This window comes from Acanthopagrus latus, chromosome 8, assembly GCF_904848185.1.
Source record: "Acanthopagrus latus isolate v.2019 chromosome 8, fAcaLat1.1, whole genome shotgun sequence".
Lineage (NCBI taxonomy): Eukaryota > Metazoa > Chordata > Actinopteri > Spariformes > Sparidae > Acanthopagrus > Acanthopagrus latus.
This window is the reverse complement of record NC_051046.1, coordinates 485,530-498,897: the sequence shown is the minus strand read 5'-3', so window position 1 is coordinate 498,897 and position 13,368 is coordinate 485,530. Positions and strand designations below refer to the sequence as shown.

The 13,368-nt window shown below is 46.9% G+C and overlaps 2 protein-coding genes across 4 annotated transcripts in view; one reads left to right on the top strand and one right to left on the bottom strand.

The window, feature by feature from the left end:
• LOC119024127 (basic proline-rich protein-like) overlaps nucleotides 1–13,368 on the top strand; it is a gene marked incomplete at its 5' end in the record, with an annotated part of 116,436 nt that overhangs the window by 50,621 nt on the left and 52,447 nt on the right.
• Nucleotides 123–12,238, bottom strand: nox5 (NADPH oxidase, EF-hand calcium binding domain 5). 3 transcript variants are annotated; one of them, XM_037106783.1, is made up of 17 exons: nucleotides 11,601–12,237; nucleotides 10,105–10,241; nucleotides 9,635–9,785; nucleotides 9,352–9,562; nucleotides 8,353–8,590; nucleotides 7,994–8,147; nucleotides 7,132–7,304; nucleotides 6,653–6,835; nucleotides 6,391–6,523; nucleotides 5,976–6,118; nucleotides 5,661–5,861; nucleotides 5,532–5,576; nucleotides 4,239–4,363; nucleotides 3,829–3,913; nucleotides 3,629–3,728; nucleotides 3,376–3,542; nucleotides 123–533 (listed from the first exon to the last, which is right to left on the bottom strand). In XM_037106783.1, the coding sequence occupies exons 2-17, from the start codon at nucleotides 10,222–10,224 to the stop codon at nucleotides 402–404; spliced, it is 2,361 nt and encodes a 786-aa protein (XP_036962678.1). In that variant the 5' UTR covers nucleotides 10,225–10,241; nucleotides 11,601–12,237; the 3' UTR covers nucleotides 123–401. The 3 variants fall into 3 exon arrangements, with proteins under 3 accessions (XP_036962678.1, XP_036962676.1, XP_036962677.1); XM_037106781.1 differs by having other exon boundaries at nucleotides 5,661–6,118; nucleotides 11,601–12,238; XM_037106782.1 differs by having other exon boundaries at nucleotides 5,661–6,118; nucleotides 10,105–10,238; nucleotides 11,601–12,238.

Here is a 13,368-nt window from a genome sequence, read left to right as displayed (position 1 = left end):
GACAGTTAACTCCAGGTGTGAACAGGTTCTGTCACTGCTGTCGTTCATGCAGGCGCCAGACGACCACGACCACCAGAGAGAGATGAATGTTAAAAATCAATCAGACCAGAGGATTTTTTCATTTTATGAGATTTTTAATAACCTGATTAATTCTCTATACATAAATGAGTCACCTGACCTACACAGGTACATTATATAAATGATGTCACCAGTAAAATCACACCAGTGCATAAATGATTTAACAGCAAACACGGCATCCAACGCTCCCACACACAAGCAGGAAACACAACAGACGGTTGTTATGGAGAGAAACAACACACACACACGCATGCACGCAGACACACATGGACACTCACACACACACACAGCAGGAGTTGTATGTTGGACAGCAGGTGACCTCCTCAGAAATTCTCCTTGTAGAAGTTGAAGCCGAAGTGTTCACACTGAGCTTTGATGACTTTAGCCAGAGCAGGAGAGCCGCAGTAGAACACGTGCACTTTGCCTTTATTCTCCTCGGACACCTTCTGAAACACCTGACACACACACACACGCACAGGTGACTGAGGACTGGAGTCTGGAGAAATGATTACAGCACTGGAAATCAAAGAGGACGAGCAGAAAGACTATCAGTGATGATCCTCATAACCATAAAGATGTCCAACTTATCGAACCAGAAAATAAAATTTAAAGTGTCTCTCATTAGAGGAGGGACAGGTGACATCATCCCTCACCTCTACTTCTAGAATATGATGGTATAAAACAGCAAAATACTGCGTCTGTAAATATGAGCTGTTCAGACACTCTGATACTCGGTCCTCCTGTTTCCTTCAAAACAAACATGAATCAATCAACGACCTGATCTGTGAGAGGTTCAGCTTAAAGTCAAACCTCACTTTTAGATGTCGCTCATGAATATCAACACAGGGAGGTGGTGTGTGTGTGTGTGTGTGTGTGTGTGTGTGTGTCACCTGTAGATGTGACAGAGTCAACATCTAGATCAACACAGTGAACTCTAGTACAGATATTAATGAAACTATAAACGGATTTATTGTTTTAATTTAATGACTGTAAACATTCTGCTCAGTGTCTCTGTGAGAGTTGAGACGTGCTGAGGATGCACCATCACTGACATGGTGAGCTGCACATCACACGGTTTTCATAGTATTGTTTTTTTTGTTGAAAATCTGCAAAATGAACTGAGAAAAGTTCTGAATTCTGGGTGAGTTTATGGGGAACGATTGCCTGGCAGTAGTGACGGACGTGTGTTGCTGTTTTCTGATATTTTATATATATAATATATCTGATACGATACATCTCACATTTAGTGTGACTTCCTTCCTCTCTCTGACTCATATATATATATATATATATATATATATATATATATATATATATATATATATATATATATATATATATATATATATATATAGGTAGCATCAGCAATCAAGCTAGCATTAGCACACAAAAACAATACGAGTGTCAGTTTACTGACAACAGAACAGATAACAAAAGCAAATCTACTGATAATAGAATAAAATAAAGATGTTGAAATGAAATGAAGAGATGTTAATAGTAGGGAAAATACAAATAGTGATAATATAGCTAAGTAAAATGATAATAAATAAATAGAATGTAACATGAAAGGAGATGGTGGCAGTATAAATGTCTGTCTGACTGGATCTACGTCCTGCTGGTTGTCTGTTGTTGTATTCAGCAGCCAACACTGCACATTCTCTCTTTCCCCCAGAATGACGGCTCATTTCTCCCTTTCTGTCAAACAATGTTTTTGAAATAGTGGAAAGAATTCCTCTCTGTGTCTGTATTTGTGACACTGTGTTAGAAAGTGTAGTTGTGTTTCTCTCTCTCTCTTCTCACTCTGCAGCAGGTCTGATGGTGTCTGTCCTGTTCTACTGCCAGACTGTGGTCACTCAGTCTGCACACTGTCACTGTCTCTCTCAGGTTCTGACCCGGTTCTGTGGTTAGGTACTCTGCCACAGCATACTGTCTGTTCAGGGTCAGAGATGTTTCCAGTTTGTGTTGTGAGTGTGTAATATCATTCCAATAAGTTGTGTATTTTTCTTTTTCTTTGGTTATAATTCAGTTGGGTCTAACCTTCAGAGTGACAGTGTAACTGCTCTGAGGCTGACCGGGGTTTGTGATGAGGTGACAGGTCAGCCAGCCTCAGGACCAGTTGGCTGAGGGACTCTTTCTATGTTCAACTCCTGGTAGGCAACGGCTTTATAATGGTAAGAGGCAGGGTCACTCGGTTTAGTATGGCTCCAGAACTTAATAGATCGTTTTTATAATATTAGTAGAAGTAAAGGACATTGGCCTGATTCAGCCCTGCATGCAGAGTTTGGGGTTTTTCTTTGTACCTGGAGGAAACTTGGCAGAACTCTGCATGCAGGGTTTCAATTGGATTTTTTTCCCATTTTGCCCGATCATGTTGTACCAAGGAGCCCCATAGCTCACTGCCATACATTGCAATCAGTTCTGTAACTGATTGAATATTTTGAGCCATGTCCTAATTGGGATTTGGATTTGAATTGAACGCTTGATGGCACAGAAAGCCCTTTTTGCCTTCAGGGCAGAGCAGAGGGTTCCTGTGGAACTCACATGTAAACCCAGGTAAGTATATGTATTTGTTTGTTCTGTGTGGGTCCCGCCTATTTTAAATGTTGGTTAATTTCTCTGTAACCTTGATCTTTTTTGGAAGGTGATAATTTTGGTCTTCTTCATGTTAACTCAGGGCCCAGTTCTGACAGGACTGATGGAGAAGGTTCTTTAGTAGGAGACAGTATAACCAGGTCATCTGCATCAAACAGACACTTGATTTCTGTGTCTTGCAGAGTGAGAGCAGGTGCTGGTGATTGTTCTAATAACAATGCCAGTTCATTAATATAGATATTGAACAGGGTGGGGCTGAGGGTGCAGCCTTGCTTCACCCCTCAACCCTGTGGGAAGAAGTCTGTGTGATTATCTCCAATTTTAACAGCCAATTTGTTTTTCTCATATATTGATTTAATTACATCAAAAGACTTCCCCCCCATACCACTTTCTGTTAGTTTAAAAGGTAATCCCTCATGCCAGACTGAATCAAAAGCTTTATGGAAATCAACAAAGCATGCATGAATTGTCTCTTCATTTTCATTTACATATCTATCAATTAGTGTGTTTCAGACTCTCTCTGACTCTCCTGAAGTCACAGCGACAGATGACCAAACCTTCAGAATTTCTTTGGTTTCAGTTCCTGTGTTTACTGCAGAAATGTCACATTATTATCTATTTCAGAAGTTCACATGTTGAAAGTCTCCCGTTTGTAACGTTGGGCCGGTTCATGGTTAAGATCTCTGGCTGACAGTGTCTCCTCACCTTCCCCCACTCAGGTCGTCCAGGCTGGGTTCTGGTCCTCAGTCCAGTGATGGAGTCTCTCTTCTCTTTCTTGGCCAGAAGGTCCAGCGCCATCTGCAGGCCGATGGCCTTCATGTCATTCTTACTGAGAGCAGACGTCATGTACATGTGCATCTCCAGGAAGCGACCTGACAGGCAGCAGAGTTTCATCAGACCTTTGATTCTCTCTTCACTCTTTCTTTCATATCGCTCTACTTATCTGACTCCGTCCCACCTTCTGGCTCCTCGTCTGCCTGGTCCATCTCAAGTTTGGTCAGTAAGCTGACAAACCATTCAAATGACTTCTGGTCTCTGTTGATCCAGATGAAGTCGACCTGCAGGGTCCAACACAGACGCTGTTCTCACCAACATGCTCTCTAAAGCGTTTGATGAGCTGTGATGTGTGACAGCTGACCCTCGCTGGGGTTTCCTTACTTTACGGAGCTTCATGTCGCTGTCTTTGATGTTTTCACACCAGGAGTAGTTACAGTTGGGACAGTTCTGCTTCCTCCTGCGATATCTGCACCAAAGACACAACATCACAGAATTTAACGCACACGCACACGCACACACACTCTCCCAAGGAGCTTTAAAGAACAACTCTCTGTCCACTGCAGCTTCTGATTGGACCTCGTGTTGAACAGCTCTGACCACAAAGACGTCTCACAGCTTCTTCTCAGGCAGACAGACAGAAGCTGTGAGACTGTCGGCAAGGAGCTGCAGACCTGATGTTTCTATGGTTGTTTCTCTGTTTTAAATCAGATGTGTCCATACAGCTCGTCTGCTGTGATCACAGTCTGCAGCAGAGAACTCGGCCTGAGGTGAAACAGAGTCGGCAGTCTCACCTGTACATGATGCTCTGCAGGATGGAGGCGAACGGTGTGATGCCGATACCGGCCCCGATCAGGACCGCATGCTCTGAGGCAAAGATCTGTCTGGTAGGAGTCCCATACGGTCCGTCCACATAACACTGACACACAACACAGAATACTGCGTCTGAACACTTTAACACAACACATCAGGTGTTTTTATATGATAGACTCTTTGTAGACTTAGATATCGACATCTGTCCTGAGTGATGTGGTCACAGGTGGACAGCTCTCAGCACAGGTGTGAATGAGACACGCTGAGATCTGATCACTCAGACCTCATTCAGAGGTGGTCTGGACCACAAGCACAGGTGATCTGGACTGAGAGCTGAACACTGACCAATCACTCAGGACGCAGGTGTGATCAGGTGTGATCAGGTGTCAGCAGGTGTCAGCAGGTGTGATCAGGTGTCAGCAGGTGTGATCAGGTGTCAACAGGTGTCAGCAGGTGTCAGCAGGTGTGATCAGGTGTCAACAGGTGTCAGCAGGTGTCAGCAGGTGTGATCAGGTGTCAGCAGGTGTCAGCAGGTGTCAGCAGGTGTGATCAGGTGTCAGCAGGTGTGATCAGGTGTCAACAGGTGTCAGCAGGTGTCAGCAGGTGTGATCAGGTGTCAGCAGGTGTCAGCAGGTGTGATCAGGTGTGATCAGGTGTCAGCAGGTGTCAGCAGGTGTGATCAGGTGTCAACAGGTGTCAGCAGGTGTCAGCAGGTGTGATCAGGTGTCAGCAGGTGTCAGCAGGTGTGATCAGGTGTCAGCAGGTGTGATCAGGTGTCAACAGGTGTCAGCAGGTGTCAGCAGGTGTGATCAGGTGTCAGCAGGTGTCAGCAGGTGTGATCAGGTGTGATCAGGTGTCAGCAGGTGTCAGCAGGTGTGATCAGGTGTCAACAGGTGTCAGCAGGTGTCAGCAGGTGTGATCAGGTGTCAGCAGGTGTCAGCAGGTGTGATCAGGTGTCAGCAGGTGTCAGCAGGTGTGATCAGGTGTCAGCAGGTGTCAGCAGGTGTCAGCAGGTGTGATCAGGTGTCAGCAGGTGTCAGCAGGTGTGATCAGGTGTCAGCAGGTGTGATCAGGTGTCAGCAGGTGTGATCAGGTGTCAGCAGGTGTCAGCAGGTGTCAGCAGGTGTCAGCAGGTGTGATCAGGTGTCAGCAGGTGTCAGCAGGTGTCAGCAGGTGTCAGCAGGTGTGATCAGGTGTGATCAGGTGTCAGCAGGTGTCAGCAGGTGTGATCAGCCTGTAAGAGTTTAAATCTTTTTGTTGTTCATGTTACTCACCTTAATGTTGCAGAACCTGTGATTCTCACCAAACTTGGCAGACACCTGCAGTGTCACGAGGAGAGACAGTTAATCTTCTCAGAAAGTTTCAAACAGTTTGAAAACTAACCGCAGACATTTGTGAATGACCTCTCTGAGTGGAGGAGCCTCTCCTCTCTCTGCTGGATCCAGCTCGTCTGGAAGAGGCTCGTCTGGCCCTTCAGATCCAGACATCTGGTCCGGGGCCACATCGGTCTGGGGCCCGCTCTGACGGTACATCATCAGCTCAATGGCATCGTCCTCATTAGAAGCGACTGCTCCATTACAGTTGGTAGAGCTGAACAGGTCCTCCTGTGAGGAGGTCACAGGTGAGACACAGGTGGAATGTGTGTGTGTGTGTGTGTGTGTGTGTGTGTGTGTGTGTGTGTGTGTGTGTGTGTGTGTGTGTGTGTGTGTGTGTTGAACCTGGGCCTTCAGCAGCTGCCGGTGGTTCCTCAGGCTGGTGGCCAGTCTCTTGGGGCTGACCGTCTGGCTCTCTGGCTGTCTGAAGTACTCGTACAGACGGTTGGTCCACTGACCCATCGAGCGGATGTGGAGCCACAGAGAATCTGCAGGTCAAAGGTCACCACAGTCAACTACTGGTACCTGCCTTAAAGGAACATTTCACTCAAACATGTAAACTCAGTCATCTTCTCCTCCCCCATGCTGATGGAAAGCCAGGTGAAGATTCACCGCAGCAACAGAACTTGATGAACTGTTCCACAGAGTTCTTCAGTTTCACTCCTTTATGCTTCTCTTTGTATTCTTAATAATGATGTTGTCGCTGTGTGACTCAGTTAGTTGTCGGGTGGAGCCTCAGGTGAGTTCAGGTGAGGTGTACCTGACTGCTCTGGAGCGCTGCTGATGGTGAACGGATGCCACTCGTACTTTGCGATCACCGGGATGTTGATGTAGACGTAATCTCCAGGTTTGAAATGGAAGAACTGAGGCCGTCTGATCACCAGGTGAGTCACCTGAACGGGCAGAACACGACAAAAACTGAGATGATATCACACACATGAAGGTCCGAGTGCTTCTTCCATCAACGAGTTTCAGTCACACCTCAGATCCTCAGTTACTGGATCACTACTTGTGTCTGTCACCTTGGATGGCAGCAGGTTGACCTCCACGATGTAAAGCCCTCCCATACGAGACACAGCGATTCCTACAATCTTCTCCAGCAGGAAGAGCAAACCAGGGACCAAAAACCACTTCCAGAAGTTTGCACAGTGAACCATGAGCAGAGACCACACCCACACGTAGGACAGGTGAGACCAGTAAAACACCTGGAGGACAAACAGGCAGCTGTTAGAACAACTGAGACGGAAGCATTCAAGTGTTCAGTCAAAGAAAATATTCAAATCTGATCATGTCTGATGATACACTGTGCAGCTGGAGGACGGGACCATGAACCAGCCGGACGATTAAAAGATCAGTTTAAATCCTGTCGGTGCTGCAGTGACTGACCAGAAACACAAGAGGGGGCCGATCACACACAACACACATGGGGACTGGACCAATACAGCGACCTCAGAACCGCCTGCACCAGCGACAAACACATGGGCGTGTCCATGACTCTTACTTCAAAATGTCCGCTGCGCCGAACGAAGGTGCTGGAGCAGAGCACCATGAGGCAGATGACGACCTGCAGGACGACTCCGGTCACCGACGCCGTCCCCTTCACCCAGCCGATCCCCGGCCTGGTGGTCAGCAGGTACTCCCACACACTGAACTCACTGCGCTCCGACAGCTGCACTGAAACACACAAACACAGGAAACACCCGAGTCACTTCACCATCGAGTCATACAAGTATATGCCAGAAATAAACTCAGGAGGTCATAAAATATTAACAAAAAGCATCTTTAGAGAAACGTGTCACTCTGCAGCAGGACTGAAGTGCAATATAAAGATTTAAAAATGAACTAAAATTAAAAACAAGATGAGAGAAAAATGCAATTTTGACAGAATTAACACTTATCACGCTGAGATATCTAGTCGAGTTAGCATGCTAAGCAGCCAGCGCTAACATGTCCAGTCCAAAGCTCCTGTGCTAGTGGTGTTAGCATGAACGCTGCCCTGCGGCTCCGAGCTCCCAGTCCGGACCGTTACATGCACTGCTAACTGAGCTAACAACTAACCGCTACTACAGTAAGCAGCAGTCAGCAGATACTCTGGTGATATGCTGCCTGGAATATGAATTACACAGCTCACACACAAGAAGCAAAGATAAAATGTAAAATAAAGTTCTAAAAAATGAGTCAATCTAATATTTAATCTCTTTTATCCTTCATCAAAGGAACGTGTTGCCCTGTGACTGCAGCTCTCAGAGATAACTTCAGTACCTCTGCTGCACATCACACACATCAGGAGTCACCAGAACACAGTTCACGTTTCTCATCGGTGACATAAACCCTGAGCTGCGACTCTGTTTCTCAGTTTGTACCGAAGTTGAGGACGTGAGCGGTGGTGTGCACCAGCGTGTAGCAGAGGATGGCGTAGCCCACGATCTGATGCAGCAGGATGTTCTGGTCCAGAGGTAAGACCCTCACCACCCAGGTCGCCCTCAGCCAGGTCAGGAAGCGCCGCAGCATCAGGACCTGCACCGACACACACACACACACACACACACATCATAATTATCATTTTCATTCTCTATTCAAAAATTTATTAAATATGTTGTTTCTGTTTGTCTTCTGTAAAGTTTGTCACCATCAGCTTGAGGATAGTCTCAGATGTGTTGTTGTGTGTGTGACTGCTGTTAAAACTACCCGACCCGTCTCCCGTGTGCCGGCCGGGTCGTACCATGACGAAGGTGCAGTTGAAGTTGAGACACTGTCCGCAGCCCTTGGCCACCATGTACCAGGCGCCACCCTGACTGTGCTGCAGCATGGCCCCCACAAACAGCAGCAGGCTGAGGCAGGCGTACAGACACAGGAACAGCAGCTTCCGGCTGTTGTTGTGCCAGTAGGCTCGAGTCAGGTAACGAGGAGCGTGACGCTTCTTCTGATCCACATCAGGAGGCTTCAACCAGTTAGCAGCACTGAAGGGTGGAGGAAGGGCGAGCGAGGCACAGCAACAACAAGCGAGCGAGAGAGAGAGAGAGAGAGAGAGCAAACAAAAACATGTTTTCATTAATTAACTCAACTCACTAAATGTAGTCTTTTTTGAATGGAGTCTGGTGACTGTCTCCACAGGTGACACAGAACAAGCCTCTATCGTTGTTACAGACCTGAGACCATATCTAAGATGGTGGTCTTGTGGGGGGTCCCAAGTTGCACAAAATGTCAGTTTCTACATAATGTTGCTTTAGTGATTGCATTTAATGCTGAATTCAAGAAGCTCCAATGATTTAGAATTTATCGTAGCGGTTTCACAAAGTTTGGTCAGTTTCTCCTCATAAAACAACTCATAAAATCACTAAATTTGTTAATGGAGTCTGGTGCTGTTGTGGTGACTGGTTCAATGCTGGATCAGTTGAAACAGACGGTTCACAGACAGCTGCTGCTTGTCGTCTTCTTCGTCTTCCTCTGTTTGTGCTCCCAGTGCTCAGAAGTCAAACCCTCACCTGAACTGATCACTCACCTCAGTGTGTGAGTTCCTTTTCTCCTTTAGAGAAATATTCATTAAAACGCCAATCAAACCTTTATTCTCAGTTTGAATCTAATCTAAATCTTCAATCAAATGTATCTGAATTATTCTGCAGATCTATAAAAGTCAAATATAACAATCATTTCTTCTTCTTCGTGTTCTGTCGACTGGGCGCAGCAGTGTCAAAGTGGACCTCAGGTAACTGAGTCTGACCTGATGGTGAGGTTCTCCATGACCTCGGGGAAGTTCTCCAGCTCGGCTTTCAGCTCCTCGAAGGTGATGGCGCCACTGTTGTCTTTATCGGCCGACTCGAACAACGCCAGAGTCAAATCATCCAGCTTCTCCTCCGGCAGAGAGATGGCGCTCTCACGCAGACACGACTTCAAAACTGTTCGCAGCTCGTCCGGATCGATGGAACCGCTGCCTGCAAGCAAACAGCACACTCTGAACATGTGGAGGACAGACTTAATGTGTGTGTGTGTGTGTGATCACTGACCATCCACATCGTACACCTGGAAGAGGAACTTGAGCTTGTCCGTCTCGCTGCCGTGGATCAGCATGTCCAGAGCTTTCAGCAGCTCGTCCAGGCTGATGGAGCTGCTGCCGTCCGAGTCGAACAGAGCAAAGAAACGCTCTGCGAAGAAAGACTGCAGGCCACACAACTAACCATCATCATCATCACCATCATCATCATCATCATCATCACCACCATCATCACCCCACCAGCCCGGCCCGGCCCAGGTGGAGAACCACTGGACTGAACTCTGTAGTAGTCCCAAGTGTCTCCACCTGCAGCAGCTCCGACCGTAACATGCTGCTGTGACGCTGATGCATCAGTATCAATAATCAATAATCTTCTATAGAATTAGAGATTTTACAGCAGAGTGTTTCTGCTGCATGAACACGGCTCTACTTTACTTTTATCAGTACTCTGACTTCAGTGAAGTAACTGATTACTTGTCTCACCTCTTTGACCTTGAGCGCTGTTTTAAACTCGTCCAGGTCGATCTCTTTGTCGTCTCCGGCGATGCTCTCAAACTGTTTGGTCATCCACTCCAGCCAGCGGGCGTCCTCGTCCAGACTCATGGTGACCTGATCCGCTGCTGAACGACACGGACCGACAGTCTCAGCATCTCAGTGAAGCTCACGATGTCAAACATGCTCGTGGATCAGCCCTAACCCTAACCCAGCCATCGTTCAGAACCATGCCGACACAGACCGAGCAGGTGCAGAACTAGAGGGGGCGCTGTCGTCTCCTTCGTCCTGACAGCTTTGCTTTATCTGCTGCAGCACCTGAACCAGTTCGTCTGAGGCGGTCCAGGTGCTGGTTCAGAGCCAGTCCCTGGTCCAGAACCAGTTCTTTGCTCAGTCAGAGAACCCTGGTTGCAGAGTGGCTCCAGCAGTTTGCTGTAAGTACCACTCGCTTATCTGGACCACAGACCAACTAAAACAGCGCATGACCGCCATTTAAAAAAAATATTTTTTGGCCCTTTATGGCTTTTTTTTATTGATAGAACAGCTTGAAGACTTGAACCTGAGACCGCTGCCTCTGTACATGCACGCTGCTCCACCAACTGAGCTAAACGGAGCTCCATTACTGCCATTTTTAACACCAAAGCTACTGCAGCGTGTTCTGACTGATTTTACTGATAGAAGCAGCAGGTCCGAGGACCGGTCCCGTCCAGATGTGTTCATGCAGAAGCAGCAGTAACACTTGTTCAGACTGGATCATATTAGTTCTGAGTGCCACAGTGGAGACACATACAGAGACTGAATGAGTGACTCTACTGTGGCTCTCATGCCCGTGAAAAACCAAACCGGTCTTTTAACAGTTCCCCAGGAGAACAGCTTTAAACCAGAACTAGCACCAGCCCAGAACCAGCACCTGGTTCACTGTGGTTGAATAGGGGTATCTGTGAAGCTGCTCGTCCCTCGTCAGTTAACCCAAACAGTTCTACATCTGCCATCTGTGTCTGAGCCGCTCAGCACAACATTTCATCTCATTTACCACAAAACTCTCACAGTAACGACCCGGCTGTCCGAGAGGTCCGACTGTCCGAGAGGCCCGACTCAGCTCCAGTGACCAGCCTTCACCAACAGCTGAAGTCCCGTGGACGTCCTGCTGTAGTCCTACAGACTATTGATAGCCTGCAGCCATGTGTACGTTACCATGGAGATGTCAACCACAGAGACAGAAACAACTGAGACCAGAAACACGAGCACAGAACCTCCCGCTTTACTTTATTCTGATGCTCTGCAAATAGTAATCCTTACAAAATCTGTGACCCAAAGAAAAGAGAGGAACAGCTCACATCATCAGAGCTGCAAGTATCAGAATCATCTTCATTATTCATTCATCTGCTGAATATTTGGTCCAATAATAAAATCCTAAAGCACAATGTGACCTCAGTACAGGTCGACCAGCTCCAGTGTTGCAGTAGATAAAGTTGTTTCAGCGTTACCTGCAGCAGTGAGACGTCCACTCCGACCGCTTCGATCCTCACCGTGTTGTTTCTGCTGGCTGCTTCTCTCCTCCTGCTGTTCTTCAGCCGCTGTCAGCTGGAGCTGACAGGCCGCCGCCCAGCGAGCTGCAGCCGCTCAGAGACGAGACGACGTGAGGAAGAAACACAACCAGCAGAGTGGAAATAAAACACATCAGCTGATCGAGACAAACACAGCGAGGCCTCAATCATGTCTACATCAGCTGACAAAGACCACATCTTAGAACATTTAACAGAAATCCAGTACGACTGAAACTTATTATTAATTTTACTATTGATTCATTTTCCTCATCATCATCTTCTGTCAAGCCTCAGTGACGTCTTCACGTGTCGTCATGGTCACAGAAGGAAAAACACAAAATAATCACACCTGAATCATTTTCACTTGAATGAACAACGACTCAACATGACAGTTACTGATTATTCATCACTTCTTAAACAATTCGTCAAAAATAACGACAAAGACAATGAATGACTTCTATAACACTGATGATGTCACAAACATAAAACACAAAGTATAAATGATACAAATAAACAAAAGTCCTCCTCTCCTCCTCCTGATGATATAAAGTCCTCCTCTCCTCCTCCTGATGATATAAAGTCCTCCTCTCCTCCTCCCGATGATATAAAGTCCTCCTCTCCTCCTCCCGATGATATAAAGTCCTCCTCTCCTCCTCCCGATGATATAAAGTCCTCCTCTCCTCCTCCTCCTGATGATATAAAGTCCTCCTCTCCTCCTCCTCCTGATGATATAAAGTCCTCCTCTCCTCCTCCCGAGGATATAAAGTCCTCCTCTCCTCCTCCCGATGATATAAAGTCCTCCTCTCCTCCTCCCGATGATATAAAGTCCTCCTCTCCTCCTCCCGAGGATATAAAGTCCTCCTCTCCTCCTCCCGATGATATAAAGTCCTCCTCTCCTCCTCCTCCTGATGATATAAAGTCCTCCTCTCCTCCTCCTCCTGATGATATAAAGTCCTCCTCTCCTCCTCCTGATGATATAAAGTCCTCCTCTCCTCCTCCTGATGATATAAAGTCTTCCTCTCCTCCTCCTGATGATATAAAGTCCTCCTCTCCTCCTCCTGATGATATAAAGTCTTCCTCTCCTCCTCCTGATGATATAAAGTCTTCCTCTCCTCCTCCTGATGATATAAAGTCCTCCTCTCCTCCTCCTGATGATATAAAGTCCTCCTCTCCTCCTCCCGATGATATAAAGAGCTCCTTGGATCGCAGCAGACCGGCTGTTTGCAGCCGTCTGATGGTTCTTTGGTTCTGGTCGTTGCTGTAAATGATCGTCAGCGTTTGTGGCTGACACCTCACACAATCACTGACATGATGACGTTTGGCTTCGATGCTTCAACCTCAAAAATAAAAGTATAAACATGTATTTGTGAGAGCAGCTTCATGATTCTCTGATGGTCTGACACGTTAAATAGTTGGTACATGAACTAATTTGAGTAAATGGCTGTTCTCTCTCCTTCTGATTGTTCTGGTCGGACTGGAGGTTTCTTGGAGCTCTGTGGGTGCTGTCGGGTCCAGCTGGGGTGTCATGGATCAATCAAGTTTCTGCAGCCTTGTGGGGTCGGCCCGGCCTGCGAGGCGTGATGCTGTTGGAGCGGGAGAAGATTGTTTCTTTGTGATGCACCAATAAAGTCAGACTGATTCAATCTGAACATTTCAGCTTCATGTTGACGGTCTCAGACTTCTGCTGTCTGCTTCAAATGTTAGAAGC

Excerpts from the sequence above, each read along its gene's own strand:
- nox5 (XM_037106781.1), bottom strand. The coding sequence starts at position 10,224 with ATGAGTCTGGACGAGGACGCCCGCTGGCTGGAGTGGATGACCAAACAG. Across the intron at positions 8,591-9,351 it reads ATGGAGAACCTCACCATCAG|TGCTGCTAACTGGTTGAAGC; the intron begins GTCAGACTCAGT and ends TCCACCCTTCAG. Across the intron at positions 8,148-8,352 it reads TCAACTGCACCTTCGTCATG|GTCCTGATGCTGCGGCGCTT; the intron begins GTACGACCCGGC and ends GTGTCGGTGCAG.